The 27,370-nt window shown below is 49.0% G+C and overlaps 1 protein-coding gene across 3 annotated transcripts; it reads right to left on the bottom strand.

The window, feature by feature from the left end:
• Positions 1 to 57: 57 nt before the first annotated feature.
• SYNM (synemin) lies at positions 58 to 27,370 on the bottom strand. 3 transcript variants are annotated; one of them, XM_060005503.1, is made up of 5 exons: positions 26,501 to 27,370; positions 18,489 to 18,613; positions 8,769 to 8,839; positions 4,402 to 6,815; positions 58 to 3,483 (listed from the first exon to the last, which is right to left on the bottom strand). In XM_060005503.1, exons 1-5 carry the CDS (start codon positions 27,299 to 27,301, stop codon positions 3,145 to 3,147), a joined length of 3,750 nt encoding a protein of 1,249 aa, XP_059861486.1. In that variant the 5' UTR covers positions 27,302 to 27,370; the 3' UTR covers positions 58 to 3,144. The 3 variants fall into 3 exon arrangements, with proteins under 3 accessions (XP_059861486.1, XP_059861483.1, XP_059861485.1); XM_060005500.1 differs by having other exon boundaries at positions 58 to 6,815; XM_060005502.1 differs by having other exon boundaries at positions 58 to 6,815; positions 27,218 to 27,370.

Below are 27,370 nucleotides of genomic sequence, written 5' to 3'. Positions count from 1 at the left end.
ATGTCTCCCATCTATTAAATGTTTTAACTTCAAAATGAAAGGAAGAGTCTAGCTATTCATGTTTTGGTTTATTTTGTTTTTGTACAACGCTACAAACAGGTAAGAGTATCTACTCCTTTGTCTCAAACTAGCGCACTTTTTTCAAGCTCCTAAGAGATGGGCATGATTAGCCATTCCGGTTTGCACTTAAGGTTAGTAATGAACCATCATGGTGTGCTCAGGACTGTTCTCATTTTAGCACTGAAAGTCCCATGTTCCAGGAGACCCCTCCATTCAAGGCCAAATGAGATGGTTGGTCACACTACTGTCACTAGCCTTCCAGGATGTCATTCTTACCACAAACTGTCCAGTCTATTTAAATACAAGCCAGTGGTTTATGCTCTGTCTGCCATGCTTTCTAGTTCTGTGCTAACAATATCGAGTTCTAATTCAGGTGAGGAATTAAAGAACTGGGACTTTTCACATATATTCTCCCCAGTGATTCTGTGCCACCATAAAAAAACATGCACATAAACACATATATGCTTTAATTAGAATTTAAATAAAAACCACAAAAAAACCTACTGGAAAACATTCATTCTCTTTAGGAACAATGTGGGATTTTTTCTTAGATTTTTATTTTTATACATTCTTATGACATATCCCTTCATAGGTGGTTAGCAAGATCAGCTTTTCAGATGATTCCATTCTAAATATACATTTTAAACAAACAATATCAAAACAGCCAGTGGGAAGGTGAAAAACATTCCATTAATACCGTTTTGTCTACACAAAAATAAATGTGAAAAGACTGGTTGTGTCCTTACCCTGTCCCACCACACAGTTGACTACTATTGTCTCCAGAGTGACTGGTTTTAAAGGACATGGAGCTGTGGCATGACCTGTCACAGGGTCAAGGGCACACCCTGCTCCTGGGTGTTCCAGAGACTTAGTAACCAACAACAGCTCATGACTCCATATTGGTAAATACTCTTGTCAGGATACTTCTTAAAGATACGCATTCCAACATGGAAATAAAAATTAAGATCTAAGACATTTATTTTCCAATGGAGGTCAATCATGACTTTAATAAACCTATTCACATTAGCCCTCATTTCCAAGGTCACAAGCTAGGAGAGTGACATTAAACTAAGCCTACTTAGACACACATAACAGACCCCCGCCATCATCAGTCTGTCTTGCCATCAAACAGTAGGCTGTCACCTTGACCGAATTCTCACCAATAAATAACTTATACAAATCATTACCAATTACAACTAACATAAAATCAACTCATCTTTTTATTAGAAACAAGAAGTCTTCACTGGCAAAGCCGTCACCACCATACCAGTTTCTGACAATCACTAGTGCATTTGGCAGATAAGAAAAGGTTTACACTTGCAATTCAAATCAACTTTCTTTCTATACCCGCTTCACGGTGTTTTAAAAATAGATCACCCTGAAAGCTGTGCTGCATTGATCCTCTACTTCTTGATTAGGAAAACGCACTCTCCCTAAACTACTTGTTGTAGCCATTCCTGGCAGCTCAAGAGATATGCGTTGTGGAGGTCTGAGGGCCATCAGTAAAACCTAGAGGGAAGACCCTCAAATTCCATTACCGGCCCCCATCATCATGTCCTACCTGAGGATGACAAAGTTAGGGGCAGTACAGTTTCGACAACATTAAGTGAAAGAAACTAGTTTGGATTACAATACTGTGCTCCTAGAGATACTATCTTTATGTGAGGCTACACCTTTAAAGAAGGAAGCTTTAAAAACAATACCTTTATGTAAAATAAAATAAATCCAACAGAACACACCCATTCTAGTATCTTAAACCCAGTGGTGTATATCTACAGGGCCACACTCTGTGGCCCAGAAGAGTAGGGCCTCTGCCTTCCTCCAGGGCCCTTCCTGGGTGCTTCAGGGCTGGGCAGCAGAAGAGGCACCCAGTTCCCTCCCCAAAACACCTTATTCTATTTAATGTATTATTTGTTTCCCCTGGACAAAACACCGCCACTGTCATGATTTCTGTCAAAAGTGCAAAAACCTCCATGAGGTTGATTGCCGTTTTTCCATCTCTAACTCTTTGCGCTCAGAAAGGCCTCCAGCCCATCATCAGTGGGTTGGAAAGGGCTTCTTTGGGAGGCACAGCCCAGCTGGGCTTTCAGCTTTACTGTGCATGACCATCCCACAAGTCCAGCTACAGTCTGCACATCAACGTTCTTTTTACTGTCTTCAGGGTCTACCTCTCACCAGTAAAATTAAATGTTTAGAGGCTAAAGTGCAGAAAAGCTCAAGTATACCTTGGTAAGAGCTGGCTACTCCAGAACTTAGGTTATAACAAAAAAGAATATTTAGACTGTGCACTAAACAACCTAGTATTGCAAAAAATTGGTACTGTAAGCCATTCCCAATAATCATCGCCCCAGCCCCTGTCCCTGCCTGGACGCAGTGCAGCGTTCCAGGAACTTATGCAAACATAGCTAGTGTGTTGATCTGATATACTGCAGGAGGCTGGAGCTGTCCTCTCCATAAATAAAATACTATATTATTTAAATTTCTGCACATAGAAAGCAATTCATTCAAGTTTTTAAATGAATTTAACTCTATGACAAATATCTTTTTCCTAAGATGAAATCATTTAGCTTTTTTTAAAATCTGCTTATTTCCTATGATTTCTTTTTGAAAAGACTTTGGAAAGAGAAAAATATTCATTTTTCCCTTAAAATGTTAGTTTACTATTTAATGTTAGCACATGCAAATAAGATTTACTCTTAAATATATTACTTTAATCTCATTACCATTTAGGCATCTTACCTAGATATAGTTTCAAACAGATGTGAGGCATTTCTGTGACCTGGTGCAAGAATGGTAGAGTAGAAAGAAAACTCCAGAACAAGGAACTTTTAAGACTAAAAAGATAAAAAATATTTTTGTCAAAGTTCCAACTCAATAAAATTCCAAAGCCTTTTAAGGCATGAATTAGTTTGAAATCTTTACAGATTATCAAGTAAATTGACATTGCCTGGAGCACTCTTTAAAGAAAGTAAAAAAGGGGGGAGGTTTTAATAAAGAGTGAGCCTCCCTCCCCTGAAGGAAGTAAAGGCCTTTGTGTGTCGGTATGTTACCCAATAAGATGGCATTTAAAACAAAATATGTTTATCAAAACCAGTGTCCCTCATTCTCCTCCTCCTGATTGTCTAGATAGAGGAGGGCAACCTTCTTTTCATCCGAAATCACCGACCTTTGGTCTACCATCCTCTGCAGCTGCACCATCTTATCAAACTCGGCCTGCTCCTTGCCCTTTTCCCCGGGGGCCTGGTGTTTGTCCCCAGCAGAGCCCTGAAAGCTCACGCCAGCTGCCAGGTCATTCCTACTGCTGGCATCTCTCCAAGCATCACGGTCAGACACACTATGAGCTTCTGCTTCTGTCCCTGCGGGGAAGAGGACTGTGGCCTCTTGGGTCCAGCGGGGGGTCGTCTCTACGTTACTCACGTCCATCTGAAAGGTAAACGAAGTTTCTTTGGGCCCCAGGGCAACATGCCTTAGTGTTCTGCCACTGTCTGCGACCTCGCCTACCTCAGGGGAGTCCACCGAACCAGCAAGTGCAAATGTTTTGGAAATGGGTCCGTGGAAGACAACGTGTGCAGAGGTGTTGGTTTCTGCAGGACCCAGCTGGATATGCCTAAAGGATCTGCTCACATCTGATGTCGCTTCCGCCCCTGAGGTGTCTCCTGAACTAGCCTCCTGAGGCGATTCAAAAACGGCCCTTTGGAAGGTGCTCTTTTCAGTCATCAGGATTTTCCTACCCACAGCGTAACTATGGGTGGCCTGGGTCACATCTGCCGAGTCCTCTCTGTGGGCTTTGCTTTCTGAGTCACTAAATTTCGAGGGTGGGGGAACCATCTGCTCGGTGCCTTGATGCCTCTGAGGCACGGTCTTGATGTGCCTGATGGATGTGCCATTCCCTGACCACACTTCCGTGTGCCCAGAAGCTTCTCTGACACCCAACTCCATTCTGTCTGAAAGGGGGGCTGTGAGCTGGATCTGCTCACTGAACCCCTCCCTGAGGCCTAACTGAAGGTGCTTCACAGAAGTCTGGGTACCCACTGACTCTTCTGAAAAATAATCACCAACCTTCCCTGCCTCAGAAGCGGGAGCCTGAAAAGTAATTTCCCTCTTAGAATGAAATTGTTGGGAGCCAAATGGGCTGTGCCTCCCCGATCTGTCAGGATCTGTGGAAACCTCTTCCAGGCCAGGCTCTTCTGAGTCCCCTGCCCCCAGACAGGGAGAGTCAGGCCCTGGGAAGAATACTTCTTTGGACAATTGACTTTGATCGGGACCCAACGTAAGATGCCTTGCAGACAAGCTGGCTTCCGCCGAGCTTGCCGCCCAACTCAGGTCACCTTCCCCACTTACCTCCACCACCTGGGCGGCGGATCCTTCAGGTGAGACTTGCTCAGCCCTCCAAGTTCCAGGGGGCACTATTTGAACGTGCCTCACAGACTGACTGACGTCCTCCAGCACGTGTGACTGGGCAAAGCCCATTGGGCTGGTGACTTCCACGGTGGCCAACACGGGGCCCTGGGAAGTGACCAGCTCCGTGTGGGGAGAGGCCTGGCCGGCGTCGGCCTCCTCACCAGAGGGGCTGTACAGCTCCTGGGTGGCCCAGCGCTTGAAGCCGCGGCTAGCAGCCGGGGCCTCCATTCTGGCCTCCCCATCTGGGCTGCCAGGGGCCGGGCTGTGCCACCTAGCCAGGCCGTCTCGTACCACCGACTCCACGGCCTTCTCGATCTCCCCCGCTTCATCCCTGCTCAGCTCCTCCAGGTCTAACTGATCGGCATCCACCGTCTGCGAGAGGTTGACTTCGGCCACTAAGGTCACAGCCCTGCCACCCGCGGTCTGGACTTTCTTTACATCAACGGAACCACCCCTGGGCCCGCCCTGACCCTCTCTGGTGAAGGTGGACAGCTCTTCCTTCATGCGCTCCGGAAGGCTCTCCTCCAGTTGCTCAATCACTTCCACCAGCTGGTGCCTGGGCTCCTTGAAGCCTCCCTTAATGGATGTGTGGAATTCATGTGGTATTTTAATTTCCTTTTCAATGACTATGGGTTCAGCATGAAATTCACCACTTCTCGCTTGTCCTTTCCAGTGAGTAGAACCCATGTCCCCCTCCAGAGATGCTTCTGGAACATCCAGTGGCTTCACAACCTTCTCTCCCAATGCATCGTCCCTCTCCATTCTTCTCCGAGACCCTGGCACAATTTCATCTTGCCAGGAGTACCTGATGGTGGATTCCTCTTCGATGTGGATCTGCCCGTACACAGGGCCTTCATCTCTCTCATGGCCACCAGGGTATTCGTCCGGAGTCGACACCAAATAACTCTGCTCTCCCTCCAAGTCACCTGCCTCCGTCACTTCTTCAAAGTGAGTTATGTTCTCTTGGGGCTGCCTGGTCTTTTGACCTTCATTCCCTGAGCACGTGATATCTGTTTCTCCGTAAACTTCCTCCTCAACAACAAGCCCCTTGGAGCCCGAAGACACGTCATCGACCTCCTCCACTTCGAATGGTGTAGAAAACTCATCCGCCTTCTCACCACTGACATAGCTCACGGGCTCTTCGATGATCTCCACGTTGACGACCTTTGCTCTCCCCTCTCTCCCCTTCAGACCAAGACTGATTATATCTCCGATCAAATGCTCAGCTGATTTTCCTTTCAGCTTCACCTCCTTAGCATCCTTGCTTAACAGGTAGTCCAGGCCAGCTTCATCTGAAATGTCGACCTCTTCAGTCAGTTTTGACTCTACGACTATCTCAGTCTTTGTTTTCCTGTCACCGGGAAGCTCTTTCCTGTCCACGTAAGTGACTTTTATGTCTGGAAAAGAATCAGCAGATGCTTCTGTCTCGGGAGAGTGGGTAAACTGCTTCAGGATACTGGAAACAATGTTCTCAGCTATGGTTTCGGTCGTGGAATTACCTTTCAGAGAGCCTGCAGTGTCACTGGTGCCCAGCCCGAGCCCCGCCTCTCTCGTTTCCACCCCTCTACGTGTTCCATCACCAGCATCCTTCTTTAGGGGTGTCTGGAGACCTTGGGGGGCCGCCTCTGCTGTGCTGTCCTGGGATACTTCTAGACTGATCGGTATCTCTCTCTCCCTCACACTTTTCTCCTTCAGTGACTCCTCTTTTGCCTTTTCCTTCATTTGCTGGCTTTCTCTCTGTCTTGCTTCTTTATCTAACTTTGTAAGTTCTTCCCACCTTAAGTTTCTCTCCTCTGAAGCCTTCTCTTTAGAATCAAACATTTTCTCTTCTCGCTTTGTTTGGATGGCTCCCGGTCTGTTTCTCTCCTGCTCCCTTGTGGCTTTAGCTTCCATTTTCTTTCCCAAAATGACGGTCCTCTCATTCGACCAAGTGCTCTTGGGAGCACCTGCCACCACATTGTCCCGGCGTTCTTGGTAGGACTCTTGGGCAACGGTGGACTCTTTGGCTAAACTAGTGGGGGGGCCCTTTATACCTTCGGTTCTTGGTCTATCAGGGAATGTTTTGACTTGAGCTTCAGTATTTCTTAAAAGACCAGGGGTTGGAGAGAAATGTCTGAAGTTGGTTTGACTGCTGGCAGTTTTTTCATAAGAGTTCTCCTGCCGGGCAGTGACAAAGGAAGAGTATCTGGAGCCCAGGAAGTCTCTTCTGGCAGCGCTTCTAACAGCCGTCTGAGAACGTGGCACCAGGCTGTGACTGAAGCTCGCCGAATGTGCTTTCTGCCTTGGAAACAGATTTCTTTCGTTTTCCCTCTGTAATACTGAGGTGGTATATTGATAGGGCTTGTTTCTGAATTCTGTAGGAATTGAACAGTGCATTAAAATGACAGTCATCATTACCTTTTTTCATCTGAAAAGCATCACCACAGATCAAATCCCATCCCATCATAATATACACTATTACCACCGGAGGGTCATTATAAATGAGATATTTTCAACCCCCAAATTATTTTTTTCTGGTAGTTTAAAGAAACCTATGACAATAAAATATAGCCCTACGAATGCTTCCACACAACACTTTTCTCCAATTACTGATCTTAAAATATTCATGCATCTTAAATATATCAAACGTGTGATCGTAAAGCATGGCACATGTGCCAGAGACGTTAGGGGTGCTATTTATGTGGCAGAAATTTCACAATTTGGAATCCTTCATCTCCACTTTGTTGAGATAACTTTATTTTACTAATTAGCAGAGAAGAGCTTCATAATTACTACAGAGTACATAAATACTAAACACTGAATGGCATAACCCCTCCACCTTTTACTATGCTCTTATTTTTCATTGATTTCCATGTTGGGCCAACAAATATTGAAGAATTTGACTTTTTTTTTTAATTCCTGATTTCTTCTGTTTTTATACATTTTTTTTTTTAATACAAACATTTCATTTGAAAAGGTGCCAAAGCAGGAAGCCAACCAACCACCAATACTACAATCTGTCTTAATGTCATGGTCCTGGGATTGGGAGGCGGTCCATGGGGCTTCCTGCTTTGCTCTGGACCATCTGCAGACATGCCACCCTGGGTACCTGCTCTTAGGGGTGGCAGCTGGTGGCAGGAATGTGGCCGGGCCAGGAGCATCATCCACCCTGCAGGCACCACTTTGTGCCCACCCACACCCATCTGCTGAGCTGGCTTCTTGCCCCCTGGGTCTCCCCCATGGCAGCCAACCAACCTTACTCTCAAATTCAAAAGCAAACTTGCTGGACACTAAGACCAAATCCCTTCCAGTCACAGATGACTGGAACCAAAATTATTCTGAACGCAGTGACCTGTCAATCTGTGAAGTGTCTAATAGGAATGTTGTTTTTGAAAATAAAGATGGGGAGGGTTATTTTTTTTTAAAACTACCACCTATCCAGATTGACTGTTATAATCACATTCTCCTGACAGCACTAACCAGTACACACATGTAATCCCAATGTACCATGATTTTGAACATGGCAACACTCATGGAGCCTGAAACTACACAGAGTAAGGTGTATACAGAACATACTGCACATAATGTAATCCGCCCTTGCTTAGCCAGAAAGCTTTTTAAGGTTTTACAGGACTGAGAAAACTTTAAAAAAAAAAAGTTATCCTACAGGTTCTCCGGGTCTTTCTGATGAACATTAACTCTCTAATGTCAGTTCAGCTATAGGAAATACAGGCTTTGTGCTGCAGCTTTTGGCCCGAACAGAGGCTGACTTCAGGGCACTAGGTGACACTGCCGCTCACACCACCCTGAGCTGCCCACGCAAACCTAAGCTGGTGGAAACAGTGTAATCCTTCCCACCTCTCCCGCCGGTGGGGTCACGAGTTCCAGTGTTGATTGCCTGCTGTACAAAGTAATACCTCCCTAGGTTTGGGTTAAGGCTGTAAGTCTTTGGTCTATAAAGGGTGTTCCCTCCACAGGGTGTGATGAATAAATCCATGTCCACCTCTCACCCTTCACACTTTCCAGCTTTCCATCAGCCCTCTCCTCCCTCACCACGCTGGGTAGGAAGCACCCTCAAACACTGGCTAGATGAACAAATGAGTTAATGAAGCCCTTTCCCACACAATTTCATTTGCATTATTATTGAAACTATGGCCCATTAAATAAAATCTATTTGATACTTGAGAGGGACAAATGACAGGTATCTGAAAACTCTTATCTAACCCCAACTCTTCCAGATAAATGATGCTTTACTCTTTATCCATGGAATGAACCTGCTCAGATAGACAGCATCTTAACGTTAAATGATAAGCTTTCCTTATATTTACCTTGTGGTACATTTTCAATGCGCTCAATCAAGATCTGTATCTCCGGATTACTTTCTCCTTCCAGTAAGGCTCTGTAAAAATTATTTTAAAAAAACTCATTAGGAAATAAAAGACAAGAAGTGCCTCTGTTAGCTGTCGATCTGGTCAATGATACACTGTCACAGTGTCATGTGTCTGCAGATGCTGCACTACTGCGATGCAAGCCCACACCAGCAGACCTGGCTGGAGAAAGCGTCTCTCAGCTAAATGAACAAAATGAGGGGGCCAGGGCTTCAGAAGGACTGGAGAGCCAAGGCCTTCTAGAAAACCCTTCCAAACCCAGGGCATGGAGGAGGAAGAGACAGAGGGATGTGGGCCCAGGAAGGGAGGTTGGGGGTCTGGCTTCCCTGGGAAGCAAGGAAGGGCCCATGCCTGGCAGGTCACCCTGGGCTACAGGGACCCAAAACAATTACTACTACCCCACTGGGGTCTCTCTGGAGTCACAGGTCAGGGGCTGACTAAGGGCAGAATAAGGACTGACATTTGTTTGTAAATAAGGCAGCCAGACTGCATCTGCAGTTTTCATACTGGGTTCCATGGGGACATCTTAGAGATGAAAAAAGAGGAGAGATGGAAAGGGCAGGCGTAAGAGGAGAAGGAAGAGCTGCAGACCACCCCCCTCCACCACCATGGCCCCCAGGGGTCTCATTCCAGGCGGCATCTAGTTATCTCCTCTGATAAAATGGCAAAATGAACTGGACTAGGTGGTTTCTTTGGCCATGTCTAGCTCCCAAAGTGTAAAACTCTAGAGTCTTCATTAAGTTGTTATTCACGTCCATGACTCAGAGCCCTGAGGAGAGAGCAGAGGTCAGGCCCCATAGCCCCAGCACACCGCAGTGGGTCAGTGCGGGATGTCCATTGCTTGGAGACCCTAGGACATGGGCTGCTGCGGGCACACCAGTTGTTCAGTTGCTAGGGCAATGTGTGAGGTCACTAACGTCAGTTCCAAGAAATATACTGCATATGGCAAAGGGCAAGCAGAAGCGGGGTCCACTTGGAAATGCTGATCTGACCATTGAGAGCCAGGCAGCCAAAGAGGGAAGGGACGCCGGAGCCGGTGGGGACTCTCGGATCAGGCAGACCAGGGCCAAGTTCTATTTCCACTGATTCAAATGCAGTGATTCCCACAAATGCGAGAACCCTGTGGGCAGGTGGAAGAGAGCAAGGAGGCCCCCCTGAGGAAAAAGCAAAGACAAGGATGAGAGGGATTCCAGTCCAGGTGTGCACAGGAGGGTTCTCCTGGAAGCTGCGACTGCAGTGTGCATGTGTGGACGCAGGAAGCCGAGGGGCCGCGTCCAGAGCCCTGCCCTCCATGCCAGGCGAGAGCCAGGAAACAGGACACCAGCCCATTAATCCCACACCCTCATGACCAAGCATGTTCGGTTCCAGGAACACAAATAGCTTCCACTGCCGAGAAAATCCCGAGGTCTGTATAGAATAAAAGGAACACGTTCAAGGTAAAAGTCAGCCTGTGAGGGTCTGTGCCCCAGGATGACAGTAGCAGGAAAGGTAGCATCCTACAGCTAAGGGTCCACGGCGGGCTACTGAGAAGCCAAGTCCTATTTCAGATCTTCTCTCTGCCTGCTTAGGAGGAAGGCTCAGGTACCACAGGGCTCCCATGCTAGCTGCCCAAGGCAGGACAGAAAGTGCTTGCAGGGCATCCAGGTCAGCAGAGAACTGATGACTGGGGAGGTGGCGGCGGGGTGGGGGTGGGGGGTCAGGATAAAGAAGATCCCCTTGGGGGAAAAATTTCTTCCCTCTCCCCTCAAAGGGGAATGGTTTTGCTTCTCTTTCAGGGAAAATCCAAACCACCACCAAACTTTTACCGAGTTCAGGACCCTGAGTCAGGAGGGGGCACCAGACCCCGAGGGGTGACACAGCACTAATGCTCCTGTGCCCCAGGCCTTCACCAACCCTAAGACTGAGCACCAAGCAGGCTCTAACCCTCCCCTCTATCTCACCAAGTCCTCCTGGCAACCCCACACTGGGCTGACGATGGGCATCCTGGCCCTACAGGTGAGCAGACTGGAGTGCAGGCCTGCACTCCTCAGCGAGAGAAAGGGAGCCCAGGCCTGGGCACTCAGCCGCCCTGCAGGCTGCCTGGGCCTCCCTGCGGGGCCAGAGATGGTGCCATTTCACATACATTTTAGAACAAATCCTGCAGACAGACCCTCCAGACCATATTAATGAAAGCAGATCCAACATCTCTTGATGATTTCAATCGAAATGTCCCTACAGGGAAGAGCAGCAGCTCCCACTAGGGAAGCACTCAGGTCCACAGTGACTCCTCCTCCCAACGGCTGATCCAACAGGCAGGAGCCACCTTCTCGACCTGGGCGCCCAGCAAAGGGCCTCACAGGCATGCTGGGACACTGGTCCCTGAATCCATGCCTTTACGAACCCTCCACCCCCACCCCCGCAATGACACACAACAACCAGTCTCCACCAGCACAGCTCACAAGACTAGGTGGCAGAGGCATAAACAAAGCGCCTGGGGCAAGGCCAAAAAGGGTCAATTCCCTCAAAAGCTCTCAAAGGAAGGTTTTTAAGGAACAGACTCGTACAACTTGAAGGAGCAGGTCAAGCAGTCTCTGGGGATTTGGGGAGCAGTAGAAGAGAACTGCCTGGGACCCACCGTGCCAGTGAGAAATGCCAACCGCCTGAATCACGGGCTATAAGTGAACATCTCACACAGGCCCACGGGTTGGCAGCCTCTCGAAAAGCAGGAAAACAAGCAGACATGTGCTGGAAAACCAGGTCCCTGGCCTCATTAAGGCCGCCGAGACAAGCCCACAGGTTGGAAGGGAGCTCTAATGCGGCCCCTGGCTGGGTGCCAGGCCCTGACAGACCACCCACGGGCCAGCCAGCAGCGGGGCTCCCGTCTGGGATAGATCATCCTGACAGCAGCTCAGGGCACATCTGCTGCGGCTCCACACAGTGGGCACAAGGCGGCCACCCTGCATGCCCACCAGAAACAGGGACAAGCGCCAGGGAGGAGGCAAAGTCGGAGGATGTTTCCAGAAGCAACGCCAGTGGGGGAGCCTGCCTGGTCCTGGGTGGAGAGATGTTTCACGTGGTGCTTCCTGGCAAAATGCAGGCTCTTGGAGGAAAAGGGGGAGGGGCTGGGAGAAGGAGCTTCTCTGGGCCCCAGCTCCAGAGAGGACAGGGGACCGACCGCCTGTCACTCTAGACTGGGGACTGGAGTGGGAAGGAAGGAGAGAGGGGCAGAAGTCCATCCACAGGACCAGCATCACCATCTGGTTTGGAAAGGGTCTGTCCTAAGCACAGGCATATGAAAGACAACAAGGAGGCAGTGGTGCCAGGCAGCCTCTGGTCATTTCCTCTGTGCTCAGGATGAAATCACATAAGGAAAGCCCATTTGTCAATTCCAGAGACAGAAAAAAAAAGACTGACATAAAGAATAAGATTACTAATAAAGCAGAAAGAGGAAGCACAGGGAGTGGTTAACAGAGAAACCTCCAGAATCAGGTTGCCTGGATTCAAATCCTGCCACTTCCTAGTCCTATGACCTTGGGCAAGCCGCTCAAACCCTCTGTGGCTCAGTTTCCCCATTTCTGAAACAGGGAGCACTCACAGGTTTGCGGTGGTAATTAATAAAGTGATTGGAAAGTTCTTGCAACAATGGCTGTTACAGAATATGTGCTCGATAAATATCAGCCATCATCATCATCACCTACATCATCATCTATTGACCTCAGAAGAAAGGTGATTTTCCATTAACCAAAGCAGTTCAAGAAGGGAAGAGATTCTGGATTACCTAAAGTCATGGTTAACTGAGGGCTAATTCATTTACGCAATGATGTGGGTAAGGCTAACAACCAAATGTATCCGTTGATCCTAATTTTCTATCCTTAAAACTACAAGATTTTATTAACTTCAAATTTTTCACCTAATAACCAGGTAAGTCTCAGTGTTAACATATTTCTATAGGTTTTCCCAAAAATAGGATTCAACTTTAAAAAAAACAAAATGGGGACTTCCCTGCTGGTGCAGTGGTTAAGAATCCACCTGCCAATGCAGGGGACACGGGTTCCAGCCCTGGTCCGGGAAGATCCCACATGCCGCGGAGCAACTAAGCCCGTGCGCCACAACTACTGAGCCTGCGCTCTACAGCCTGCGAGCCACAACTACTGAAGCCCACACGCCTAGAGCCCGTGCTTCAAAACAAGAGAAGCCACTGCAATGAGAAGCCCGCGCACTGCAACGAAGAGTAGCCCCCACCTGCCGCAACTAGAGAAAGCCTGCGCGCAGCAACGAAGACCCAATGTAGCCAAAAATAAATTAATTAATTTTTAAAAAATGTATTTCTCCAATAACTTGAGAACTTCCCAAGAAATGTTCTCCTTTGAAGAGACACATAAAAAGGTACAGGTGATCTTAAAACAATGGAGCAACCAGAAACATCATTAAAATGATGAAATTAGCAATGTTAAGCGTTATCTGTACTGCTTCATTAGCAGTCTAAACCTAGAGACTGAATATTCTCAGTTAAAACCCGCCACGTCTGCCCACTGCCATCAGAAAGAGGGAAGGGGGGCTCTGCACGTCCTCCCCCAGCACAGACATACAAAGAAACTAACCTTTTAAAAGGACTTTGCCATAAAGTCCCCAGGCAGGAAACCTTTGCACTACATTTTCGTATCTGGCCAGGCAAGACTCCCTTTAGTGTTTTCTGTCTGAGAAATCCTTTGGCCCTGCTTTCCATTTTTCCAGGTAAAACTCAGAATTGTTATATTCTCCACCCCCAAAACATAAAAAAAAAAGCCTCTTTTTAAATTTTGATGGAGATTTCGTCATCTGTCCCCCAGATAAGAAATCCAGGATGGGCCCCTTCTTACCCTCAGTTTTGTGGTTTCTGGACTCAGTTTATTCCTGGGTTATTTTTGCATTTTTTTGTTTCAATTTTGACTATCTTTTTTTTTCCAGTATATTTTCTAACAGCTTACTCCTGATGATTGTGTTCTGTTCTCTTTTTTTGGGGGGTGGGGGATGGGGGTAGGAGTGCTCTATTTATTTTTTAACTGTGTTTCTGCAAGTTCTCAATCGATAGCTTTTGGGCCTGATCTTTATGTCAGCAGTGGAGGGGTTTGGGACATGGTGGGTTCTGAATACTGTCAGTTTCACCATCTTCAGATTATACACTAAGTCTGAATAAGCCCACTGAGCCCTCTCCACCTGCTTTGTGGAAAGGGCTCACTGTAGGGTGATCTAGTTTACAAGAGTGTGTGCCCAGCAGCACATCTGCCCACGTTCCTACCCAGAAACCTCCTGCTCCCGGCCCCTCCATCACTGCCCCCACCAGCCCTGAGCAGAGGCTCCCTCGGGTACCTACCTATGTCAGGTCCCGAATCTCCGACCACCACATGCACCTCCCGAGGCCTCTGCCCCCACCCACAGACACACATACCCATTCCACTCCAGGCCCAGACCCTCCTGCACTCCACCTGCAGCAGCTGGCTCCCCTCTCCTCGGCTTTGGCCCTGGGACCGCCCCATCTCAGTGGCCTGGCAATGGAGGCCCCTGCAATCTGCCTCCTTCCAGGCCTCTGCTGATTCATCTTGCATTCTCCTTCCTCCACTTATTTTTATCCTGACTTGTGCACCTGGAGCTCCTTTCTGACACCTTTCTGCCAGTCCAATTCCTATTCCCCACTTTCCCTGCCCCTTCAAGGCCCAACTCAAATCCCACATCCCTTGAAAATCTCTCTTAATTACCTCGGCCTGAAGCTCTCCATTCCTTCTCCTAAACCATCTTTATCAAACTCTGTTCATTGGCAGTAAACCATGTACAGTATTTCCCTGGATACTGTTATTTTAACATCTTGTTTGACTTTTCACCTAACCATACTTCTCCCTCCCTCCTCCCATGCCACCCCCCACTTCCCACCTCCCCCCTCTTCTATGTCTGTTCAAATCTCTGCCATCCTTCAAGACCCAGATCAATCTCATCTCCCTCTAGAAAACTTCTCTGATTCTCACAACTCCCTTCTGATTCCAGAAAACCTGCACTTGTGTGTCTTGGGGGACAAGCCTTGTCTCCTATGGTGTAGGAGGCTGCCTCGGTCCGCGCAGCCTTATCCACAGCACACGATCCTCAGCACACGGCTGCACGCTTCTGAGCCCCTCTGAGCAGGCACCACACCCTGCGTGCCGAGCATCTCCAGAGCAGCCTGAGAGCACAGACCCCACCCAGCTCACAAACCACGGCTTCACGGGTGTGTCTCTCAGCCACCCAACATACATGGCCCTCAATGACAGCCCCCAAAACCAAGCTACCCAGGGACACCCGAATCCTCGGCATTGCCACAGATGCCACGCCAGGTCAGTCCCCAGATCCTCCCTCGGGCTGCCCCCTCTGCCTGGAAAGCCCTTCCCACATGGTCTCTTCCTGGCTGCCCTTCCTGCAAGACTTGGCACTGCCTCTTCCAGGAAGCCTGCTCTGCACACTCCATCAGCCCCCCGCAGCACCAGCACCCCACTCAGCCTGCCTATCCTCTGTCTTGTCCTCTAGGTGCTGTGAGACAGGCTTAGAGCTTTCTGGATGCCTGTGGGCTGCTCTGCAAACAGTAGTGTGCACACAAATCACCTGGGATCTTGTGACAAGGCAACTTTGATCAGCAGGTCTGGGGTGGGCCCAAGGTTTCCCACAAGTTTGAGATGCCTAGTGATGCCGACACTATGGGTCTGCAGGCCCCTGTGAGCAAGGCCCTGGACCAGTGTTTCTCTTCCCTGGATGCATCTGACAATCATCCTCGGAGCTTTAGCGCTACCATGCCTGGGCCCACCCTGTGCCAATCTAATGGGAATATCTAAACTGGGTCCAGGAGCCGATGCCTCATCAGCTTCTCCCGGTGATGCCCACGTGCAGATGCAGCTGAGAACCACGCCCTGTCCTGTTTCCGAGAATCTCCCCTTTCATCCCTCAGCCCCTCGTATAACAAGCACTCACACGCCAGGAAAAACCTCGAGATGACATATCAAGCAGATAAGCATCTCCAGCCCCACATGACACCACTGGAGACAGGCAGACAAGAGCGAGCACAACTGTGCCAGCCTGTCTTCTCCCACACTTCCCCCTTCTCTCAGCATCCTCAGCGCCAGTCCAGCCCCACAGCTTCTGCCCATCATCACCTGCAATGTGGGAGCAAAGGGCTCATTCTCACATTCACCTGCCAGGTCAGGCGCCACGGTCTCCCTGGCCACCAACTGGCCCACTTAGGTTTGGTGAAATCCACCAGTCCTAGACTCTGAGGTTTGCTTTGTTTTAATTTTATTATTTTGTTAAATTATATATTTATGTATAAACTGTAAGTCTATCCCTATAAATTATGAGTTGCACCATTTTATTATTACCTTAACGTTTCTTCTTTAAGGTTACCGGAAAGGACTAAATATCTGGGTTTGGAAGGGCTCATGATACTTGAGACCTGGCCTCAGCACAGCCCCCAGAGTCCAGCCGTGCTGCGATGTGCTTTCAGCTTTCCAGAGCCACAGCCCTTCTCTTCCATGTGCGGTGTGTGAGCAGTGGCTCACACATCTCACATGTCTGTCTGAGCAGTGCTAGAGGAGTGGCCCGAAACTTCGGGGAAACACAACCTCAGCCATGGCGGGCGAAGCAATGCCTGCCGCAGCACTGGCCACCTCTGGACAGGGCTGGTGAGCAGTCACACTGCACAGGACCCTGGAACGTGGTCCCCACGGAGCTGACTGTCCCTGCCGCCCTCAGAGAGGCAGGGTGTGGGAAGAAGGTCAACTTCCCAGAGATGCAAGGTCGAGGTTTGTAAAGATCAAATGGGCACTTGTGAAGAGGAATTTTCACACCTGGCCTCAGAATTTGGGCAGCAGCACAAAGTACTGAAAGAATCACGTAAGACGTGACAAGGGTTTACCTTCAGGACACTTATCAGTGATAAAAAATGCTAGGCTTTTGGCTGATACAAAGAAACAGGTCATATTCTACCGCCTCTTTGTCTTTAGACCTGCGGGCATCTCCCAGACTCAATCCTAAGCACTGGAGGGCAGGGGGGCGGCAGCAGTTCTAACCACAGAGGCTGGGGTCTGGAGCTGGGCAGCACCGGGCATATGCAGGCCCCTGGGCTGGGCTCCGCATTTTCCCCACGCAAACTTGGACTTCAGGAAGGCACACAGTGAAATCAATCACTCACTTCCCAAAAAGGACTGATGCTTCCTAATCTCCTAGGAGACGGCCAAGTCAATCCCTAAATGGGTTAAAGAAATGCCCGGCCACAGACAGGAGTAAACTCTGTCCCTGCTGACATGAGTGAAAAAGGCTCGCAACCAAGAGAAAAGCTAGAAAAAGCTAAGCCTTGAGGAAAGCTAAGCTGGTAGGGTTGTGAACACCTACCAGAGAGGTAAGGCCCCGGCCTCTCAGGCAAGATGCCCACCTGTGCCCTCTGACTTTTCATGACAGAGAACTGGGGGCAGGACAAAGCGAGGAAGGAAAGGGCTCAAAATCCCAGAGAGATGAGGCATAAAACCAAAGTCTCCTGACTCCGACCCAGAGAACTTTTACAAAAAGGAAACAGGAAGATCCAACTGCCTCTGTAGAGAAAAGACCTCACCTGACACCAGGTGTCGCCTAACAGGGGCACAGATGCGGGTTTTCTAGGCTGACCCAGCATCTGCTCTAGAACGATGCCTGGTTTGGGGTACCTCCCGCCTGAATCTCAGTCCATGTGACTCATGGGAAGCTAACCCCTTTCAGGCACTTTGTTCCCCCAGCCAAGGATGGGCACATGACCCAGCAGAGCCAGAGCAGGTCCAGGAGTCCTACTAGGATGGTGGGAAAGAGCCCCCTCCTCTGACCACAGGATTGGAGGTTGCAAGGACAAAAGTCTGGAGCTGCTTGGGGCCCCTCCTGCCACTGTGGGGGCAGAGCAAGGAAGGAGGGGCCCAGAGCAGGCAGGGACAGCCCGCCAACAACCCCATCCGGGCACCGGATGAACCTACCACACCCAAAACTAAGGACTTTTTCAGTTATATGAGTAATAAATGCCTTTTTTGACTTGAGCCAGTCTGAGAAGGACTTCTGCCACTTGCAAGTGAAAAAAATTCTAATGCTTCCTTCCCCCAAATAAAGCCCGATTGTTTTGAAGTTTTCCTTATTAGTAAAGCTCAGCTTATCTCACTCAGCATTTGTTTCAATACCCTACCAATTTAATTTTGCAATTGTTCATCCCATGAGATTTCCAAGAAGATTGTGGAGATGGATCTTGGGAAAGACAGGCTGGCAAGTGCCTCCTCTCCCCTGCCCCCATGCCCTGACCAGCATCCCTTCTGCAGGACTCAGGCTGCATAGCTCCTAGAGCAGCGACCCAGCAAGGCCCCCACCAGCTTGGCCCTAGGACCATCCCTCAATTCAGCCAGGGGCTCCACCAAGGGCTGCCATGCTCGGTGGGTAAGGCACAGGCCCTCAGCAGCCTGGACCCCTGCTTCCAGCCCCTTCCCTCACCTGCAAAAGGGATGTGTGGTGTCCACCACCAGAGGGTGACTATGGGCAGTGAGCAGCTGCGAAGGACTTAGCACTGCGTCTGGCAGGCAGTAAGTGCTCAGTAACACAAAGCCACAGCCACTCCACGGAGGCTGCAGGGACTTTCACACTGCCAGCTCCAGCTTGGTGGACTCAGCGCAGCATCCTTACCTATAGGTTGCCACCTCCAGACTGAGGCCAGTCTTCACCTGCACGAGCTCCTGATAGTCCCGTAGCCGGTCAGTCATGGCCAAGGTAAGGGCTGCCTTCTCATCCTCCAGGCAGGCGATCTCTCTCTAAGGAGAACAGAAGGTTTTGGGATCAGAGGACTGAAGCTTTGCTGGGTTGAACTTAAGGTACCAAGAGCTCAGGACACAAAAAGAGATGAAAAACCTCGAAGTTTATTAAAAATGCAGTCATCGCAAGGATGATTTTTATTTATTTTTTAAATAATTTTTTTTATTTTTGGCTGTGTTGGGTCTTTGTTGCTGCACGCAGGCTTTCTCTAGTTGCGGTGAGCGGGGGCTACTCTTCGTTGCCGTGCGTGAGCTTCTCATTGTGGTGGCTTCTCTTGTCGCAGAGCAAGGGCTCTCGGTGTGTGGGGTTCAGTAGTTGTGGCACGTGGGCTCAGTAGTTGTGGCTCGCGGGCTCTAGAGCTCAGGCTCAGTAGTTGTGGCACACGGGCCTAGTTGCTCCGTGGCATGTGGGATCTTCCCAGACCAGGGCTCGAACCCATGTCCCCTGCATTGGCAGGCATATTCTTAACCACTGCACCACCAGGGAAGTCCCAAGGATGATTTTTAAATACTATATTTCTCCCACCTGGAAGGTTTCTTTTTTTTTTTAAATCAGCGCATAAGGAAGATGTGGCTAGGACACAGGCTTCTCTGTTCATTCTCCCTAATAATAATGAATGCTTGTAAAGCATCTCTACAGCTCAGACATCAGTCAGCTTAGGGAAGTCAATACATGAAACTAGTGAAGTAAGATGCTATTTAAAATAAGCCAAGACTAGGGACTTCTCTGGTGGTCCAGAGGTAAAGAATCCACCTTACAATGCAGGGGATGCGTGTTCTATCCCTGGTCAGGGAACTAAGATCCCACATGCCATGGGGCAACTAAGCCCATGCACCACAACTACTGAGCTCGCGAGTCTCAACTAGAGAGCTTTCATGCCACAAACCACAGAGGCCACGCACTCTGGAACCCGCGTACCACAACTACAGAGCCCACACGCCCTGGAGTCTGCGTGCCACAACTACAGAGAGAAAATACGCACACCACAACTAGAGATAAGCCCGCATGCCCCAATGAAAGATCCCGCGTGCCTCAACGAAGATCCCACATGCCGCAACTAAGACCCAACGCAGCCAAAAATAAATTTAAAAAATAAATAAATAATAAATAAATCTGTTTAAAATAAAAAAATAAAGAGAAGTTTAAAATAAATGAATAAATAAGGCTAGAAAGCAGGGGTTTTACTATATTTAAAACAGAAGTTACTCAGATCTGAAACAGAATTTCCCCCATACTCATGATACAGAGTTCTTTGTTTCACCTAGAAAAGCCACTTTAAAATCATCTGGGAAGAAAAGTTATGTTAATGTGACAAGAATATATTCTGGGCATAAATGTCAAAGGCCAGACCTGGATATAAACTTTTATGACTGTTCTCGTGTAGTTTAATAAGTGCTCCCTGGGCACGTGTTCACATTGCCCCCATAGCAGTTCCACTCCCTCCTGGTTAATTGCATCTGTCCACGTCCCCCGCCCTGGCTGGGAGACACTGCAAGGCACAGTCTATCACTGCCTCATGCATCCCCCCAGCCCCTGCCTCTAGAAAAATGCCCTTCACATGCAAGTCACACAGCACGCAACCGGTGAACTAGATGTAAAATGAAATGATCAATATAATATTACCCTCCTCAAAATGTACTGTTTTCTTTTTTTTTTTAATAAATGTTTTTATCTATTTATTTATTTTTGACTGCGTTGGGTCTTTGTTGCTGCAAACGGGCTTTCTCTAGTTGCAGTGAGCAGGGACTACTCTTTCGTCGTGGTGGGCATGTTTCTCATTGCGGTGGCTTCTCTTGTTGCAGAACACAGGCTCTAGGCATGCAGGCTTTAGTAGTTGTGGCACAAGGGCTCATCAGTTATGGCTCACAGGCTCTAGAGCACAGCCTCAGTAGTTGTGGCAGACGGGCCTAGTTGCTCTGTGGCAATGTGGGATCTTACCAGACCAGGGATTGAACCCATGTCCCCTGCATTGGCAGGCAGATTCTTAACCACCGCACCACCAGGGAAGTCCCCAAAATGTACTATTTTCAATCGACAATATATTTAATAAACACAATGGTTTCATTTGTACCATTTTACAGTTTTGCCCTACTCTGCATTACAGTTTTATATAATATTTTATAGTTATGCTGGGGAATAATTAACTGAACAAATATTTAAACTTTGAATAAGTCCATATACTTTAACTTTTGGTTTGCAATGGAACGTAGCATTATTTCTGAATACAATTAACAGGATACATTTTTAGACATTCATCTTTGTGGAATTTAAAAATTATAAGACAACGGGAGAAGGAATCTATTTTCATTTCTCATGTAATCCCTCCACCAAAGGCACCTGGCAATATGCTGGCGGCCCAAAGTAAATAGGTAATGTTTATGAAACTAAGGAATGACTGTAACTAAGATCCCACACTGGATTTACCATCTAAAAAGATGCATGAATGATCAGCATGTAAATAATTCTGCTTCTCATAGCAGTTCTATATATCTAAGCTAATAATTGTTGTTAGGTTATTTTTGTCTATATAAAGTATGCTAAAAACAAAAACTGAAGCCACTTAGCTTTTAAAGCAAAGGAGTAAATTTAAAAACCGCTAGCTAGTATCCCAGGGTGGGTAAGTGTAAACACCCTCCAAAACTGGCATTATAAATAAAGAGGTTCATCAAAGCAGACCATTGGCCAGTCTTGATTTAAGTGACAGTTGCCAGAATCTAGTCACAACATTCACACATTCTATAGTTAAGTCTCAGTGTTAAAAGCCTATGTTCCCCCATTTTAGAGGGAGTATAAACTCAGGTACAAGGTTACAGTATAAAATGTTCTGTAAACATATGACTCCTTCCTACTACAGGAAATTCTACCTAAATATGAAAAGTTGACAATGTGTAGTAATGCCTTCTTCACAAAAAAGTTTGATTGCTGTTAAAATGCTCAGAAAAAAAAAATCAAACCCATTCAGTTCTCTAACTACAAGCCTCCTAAGCAGGTCAAGATCTCCCAGCCATGCCAAGGAGGTAACATGAAGATTCTCTCCCTCCTGGGGGTGCAGAACATTTCTGCACCCCGCAAAATAAGAGGAGGAAAATCAAACTGTTTAAGTTAAAATAAGTGCAGTTCCAACCACATTCCCACGTGAGTCAACTCTTCCTAAACGGTCAAAGGAAAATTCGTTGACTTCTGGAAGCAGGAATGTAAGAATTATTGGCTCCCAACAGTCTTCACAGAAATTGTAACCGATCCTGCTGGTTGAATAAAGCTTCAGACTTGGCCTCCACTTCTCCAGAAGTTTTCAAACCGTGGGCCAAGCCAAGGCACTGGAGCCTGAGACACAGCAGCTAATTCTAACCCAAGCAGGAGCAGTTTTGCCAAACGTTAGAGCTGGGGAGAAAGGTCACCTTTCTAGTTGCTATTTAGAGAACATTTGGGCAGCATCACAACTGATGATGAAATGTAGGCTACACCAGGGAAAGCCTGCTGCCCTCATTGTCCAAAGAATTCACTTTCTCTTAACCAAACTTGAGCAGCTCCTTGCTGAGCAAGTCACCCAGACACAACAGGAAGAGCTTGCAAGTGTCACGGTCATGCACTGAGAATCCTGAACATTAGAGAGCTCGAGGGAATTTAAATTCTGTGATAACCTCATTTAGATGCAAAAACTAGATGTGTTAATAACAAGCATTGACTGGATGCTAACTAAGTGTTTATAGCTCTGGCCCATACAACACCGTGAACTCCAGACCCATCATTTTATGTTACAAGACCAGGTGGGTATCTCAGAGGCATTTCAAACTGAAATCTGCTCTCCCACCCAAGCCTGCCTTCCTGCACCAAACCCCTTCCTCCAGCTGCTCAGGCCCCAGGCCCTGGAGCGGACTTGATTTCTCCCTCTCTCCCACCACATCCAATCCATCCACAAACCCCGTGGGCTTCAACTTCAGGGTAGATTCCTGCCTCTGCCCTTCGCTGCTGTCCCTGGCCCAAGCCTCTAGCACCTACTGCCTTGACGGTGGCAAGTGTCTCCTAAAGAGGTCTCCCTACTCCCAACAGGTGCCCCACACAGTCTATGTGTATCACAGCAGCCAGAGAGATCCCATGAAGACTCGGGTCACCACCCACTTCTGCACAGAGCCCTCCAGCGACTTCCCACGTGCTCAGAGCCGAAGTCCAGGTCCTGTAGAGGCCATCTTCGCCCCCTCGCCCCAGCCACGCCCGCTCCTGAACACTGAACTGTTTCCACCTCCAGACCTGTGCAGTCAAGGACTTTCTGTTTTGTTTCCATTATGCTCCCTGCTGTACCCCCAGCACTTAAGAGGCAAACTTGGCACACCAAGTACTCAATGAATGAACTGAATGGGGATGCACCCTGTGGGCCATTTTCATTACCCCTAGTTCACAGGTGGGAAACGGAGACACAAACAGTGGCAGAGCCACAATTCAGACCCAGGTAGGGCAGCTAAACCAGCTCCATTCCAGTTCTCATTCAGTCATGTCTTGGGAGCGTGGAAGCTGGCCACAGGCAGCCTCGAGGCTAAGAGTGCACTTTCACAAGCCAAAATCTCAACGTTTATGGGCCAAGGCTGGTGTAAATCACAAACATCTTACAGTTTTGTCTGAAGTCCCTTTCTGCAGACTGGGAGACAGGGTATATTAATTAGGCTTCAAGTGATCTGAACTACATATAAAATGCTGGGAACTTGGATGTCAGTTCAGCAAACTTCTCCGGCAAATCTGAGGTGAGGGGCCTCTCAGAGAGGTCTAAGGCATGTAGGCCATCTGGGAAGGCCCAGTTTTCCCAGAAAGAGAGTCCCAGTGAGCATATTTCCCCCTCAAGCTGCAGTGCCAGCCCAGAGCCTGGGCACTATGTGGGTGCTCCTGCCTCCAGATGAGGGAAAGGGGTTCCCATTAAAACCATATGGCACACGTTAAAAAGTAAATGAGGGCTTCCCTGGTGGCGCAGTGGTTGAGAGTCCGCCTGCCAATGCAGGGGACATGGGTGCGTGCCCCGGTCCGGGAAGATCCCTTATGCCGCGGAGCAGCTGGGCCCGTGAGCCGTGGCCGCTGAGTCTGCGCGTCCGGAGCCTGTGCTCCGCGGCAGGAGAGGCCACAACAGTGAGAGGCCCGCATACCGCAAAAAAAAAATGTAAATGAAAGACTTAACACTAAAAGTATTCTGACAACAGCCAGCTGGGTCTGAAAGCATTTTAGGACTGTAGATTAACAGGCACCTCTGTGCTATCCCTTAGGAAGAACACTGATCATTGTTCTATGAAAGCAAACTGAATACTGGTTTAAAGTTCATCTTTAATAGAACAGATAGAAGAGAGGGGATATTGCCCAGTGGTTAGTTGCTCAGGCAATGCAGCATGAATCAAACCCAGGCTTAGCTACTTACTAACTAGGTAACCTATGGACCTCAGTTTCATCATCTGTAAGATGGGGTAAATATTAGTACCCACCTCCTAAGACTGATGTGAGGACTGAGAGTGAATACACATGTGATGGGCTCGGTACCTCTGGTACCTGCCACACAAAAAGCTCTTGATAAAGGCTAACTCTTAGTAATGAAACTTTTATTACAGTAAATTAGTTAAATCAGGTTTTATGATATTTTCAGTCTCCCCAGGCTAAGCTTCTATAGAATTTGAAAACATCAGAGGCTTGGGGTTAAATCATCAATATTTATTCTTTAACAAAATAGCTAGTATTTTTACACTTCTTAAAAAAAAATACTAACGCTTGGTAGTGAGTCTTTTGGAATGCAACTTGAAATATGGGTGCTTTAAGATAACTGGTGAAAGATTCAGGCTATGGATAAGGAAACATTCAGTATAATGAAACAGCTACAAATTGGAACTGAAAAATACCCAAGTCCTTATAGACATTTTCCTTACTCTTTACTTTTAGGGGAAAGAAGCAAATTCCAATAGGAGAGATATCACTGGACAGGAGGGTGGGATCCTAGTTCTGGGGCAGGTGTGACCCCAGGAAAAGGCCCTGGAGTCCCTGTGTCAAATAAGGTGATTTTGAATGGCACTTCAGGTCCCCACCTGTCCTGGAATCAGAGGAACTCTGCTTTTATCTGTTTCATATCTGGCGGTGCACTTAAGAGTTAACTGGGGGGGGAAAGGGTTCTGCTGCTAAAAAAGAACACTGAAACCAGAGCTTCCAGGTCCAAAATGAGCCAAGTGAGCTATGACTGCAAACGAATGGTGGGGATTTAGCCCACAAAACATGCCTCAAAGAAGCCTTTTCCAAACCTGCTTGCACAGCAGGGACCCTTGAGGTGGTAGCAGGGGTTCCCTACAAAGGGGTTCAGTGGGCAGTGAGTTTGGCAGGCACTTCTCCTTGGTTAAAAGCTCTGTGAAAGCTTACATTAAAGACACTCTTTAACTTTCACTCAACACAGAGCATGGGGCCCCATGGAACTGGCATCCCTGGCCACCATCGTTGCAAAGGGAAGCGCTCTGGAGTCTAGAGTAAGCTCCGGAAATCAGCACATACTTCACCGGCCCCTGCCCTTGTCCCACCTACAACCCCAGCAGAAGGCTTTTGAAAATTATGAGGCAGAGACCAAACAAAACCTAAGATCCAAAAGATTAAATTCCAAACAACTTTGTACTGTATTGCTTTATATGATTTCCCATCCAGACTCTAGTTCTTTGAAGAGTGAAGCCCCAGTACAGTGCTAAGGACCAGGGGTAGTCAACAGATAACTGCTGATTATTTGTGGATGCCTGTGAGGTCACCACAAGCCTCTGTGCCATGACTGCCATGTTTCCTTTACTTCTAATTTTATAAAAAGGCACAAAATCATCACTCCAACACAAATTTTTAACTTGAAGCTACAAACTGTTCCCTTTAAAATATTTCTGAATTTGTGTGAATGTTGTCTTAAACTGTCATCCTAAGATGACAGTTTAAGGATTTGGGAATACTTCCAATTCTGGTCCAGACTGGGCAGGACCAGGGCTAACCCTGGGACTGGGCTAGGTGTACAGACAATAAATCCAGCCACAGGTGTCACCGTGTCAGTGTCAGAAGTCTGAGCTCTGCTTCTCTGAAATAGGAACTGTTTATATTACCTGTACTTGTAATAACATCCTGCCATAGGGACCTGCGTTACCACAGCTTTTACACAACCCAGAGATCGGACATCAGCTTGTACTGTGAGAAAAACATCTCTGATCTTAATGCTCTTTTCTGCATTAACATTACTGCCCCTCCTAAGAACAAATGAGGCAGTGACCCAGGGAGCCACCACCAGCTGCTTCCAACTGGGAAATCAACCTGGCAAAATAAAAACCGATTTGTAAAACAAGTTAAGTTGTTTTAGGGGAGCCCTAGGGCCAGCGGGGCTGCCATTCTGAACGGCTCACGATAAACACTTGGCCATTGCCTAGAAACCTCCCAACACTGAGACTTGTCTGAGAAGGAAGGAGCTGTCACCTCTGGAAGTCACTTCTGGGGCTTCTTGGTTGACTTTTAAGTGAACTCGGTCTTCGAAGCACAGGAAACTGAAAGAGAACCTAGAGCTTGACGGGGTCATTTGTCAGGATGCACCCAGTCATGCCAAGGGCCAAAGAAATTGACAACCAAATAGGAGGGCAGGGACGGGTCTATCCAGCGGGACCTGCCACTTGGCACGCGCCCACTGAGTCGAAGGACCAGGGGTGGCGAGATGCCGGGACCCTGAGGCCCCACTGCAGAGCAGGGCGGTCCCTTCGGTGCCTGGGTCCCCACCGGCACTCTCTGGGCCGGCCCCGCACGTGGGCGACGTCGCGCCTGGCATGAACGAGCCGTGGTCCGGGGAGCCCCACCGCTCCCCCGCGGCCCCCACCCGCAGGGCGCGCGGGCCTGGGCTGGGGGCTTCCCAGCGCACTGACCTGCCGCTCCTCTGCCTGCAGCTCGTACGCCTCGCGCACCCGCAGCAGCTCATCCTCCAGCAGCGCCCGCAGCTGCTCCAACTCGAGCACCTCACGCCGCAGCGCCTCCGCCTCCTGCGCGCACAGCCGCGTCTCCTCCTCGGCCTCGCGCCGGCTATCCTGGCCGCGCCGCAGCGCCTCCTCCAGCTCGCGCACCTCGTCCTCGTACAGCTGCACGGTCTCCCGCCACGACTCGGCCACAAGCAGCGCGTAGCCGTTGTGGACCTCCCGCATGCGCGGCGGGGGCGCGGGGGCGCGGGCGCGGTAGCGCAGGGTCAGGCCGGCGGCGCGCGCGCGCAGCTCCCGCACGTCGCGTTCGTGGGCCTCGTCTAGGCCGCGGCGCTCGGCCTGAAGCCGGCCCAGCAACGCCTCGAGGGCGGCGCGCGCGCCCAACTCCTCCTGCAGCTCCCGCCGCTGCGCGTCCAGCTCGGCGTTCAGGCGGCCGCGGGCTGCGCGTGCCTCCCCGCCCAGCAGCTGCAGGTCCCGCAGCTCGCGCCGCAGCGCGTCGCGCTCGCCCTCGGCCAGCGCTGTGGCCCAGCTCAGTTCGTCTAGCTGCTGCCGCAGGCTGCGCGCCTCCTTGGCGAAGCGGGCTTGCGCCTCGGCCCACAGGCCCTCGTACCCATGCCGGCCACGCAGCTCCTCCTCCAGGAGCAGGTTTTCGCGCTCCAGCTCCCGTACCCGGCCCACGTAGTCGTACAGTCGGGCGTTGAGCTCCTGCAGCTCGGCCTTCTCGGAGCCCGTTTGCAGCCGCCAGGACAGCATCTTGATGGTGTACGGGTCTCTCCCAGCCGGCCAGTTCCCTCCTACCCTGGTCTTGTCCCCTCTGCTGTG

This window comes from Delphinus delphis, chromosome 2 (assembly GCF_949987515.2).
Source record: "Delphinus delphis chromosome 2, mDelDel1.2, whole genome shotgun sequence".
In the NCBI taxonomy this organism is placed as follows: domain Eukaryota; kingdom Metazoa; phylum Chordata; class Mammalia; order Artiodactyla; family Delphinidae; genus Delphinus; species Delphinus delphis.
The sequence above is the reverse complement of the archived record's forward strand: the minus strand, read 5'-3'. Positions and strand labels throughout refer to the sequence as shown.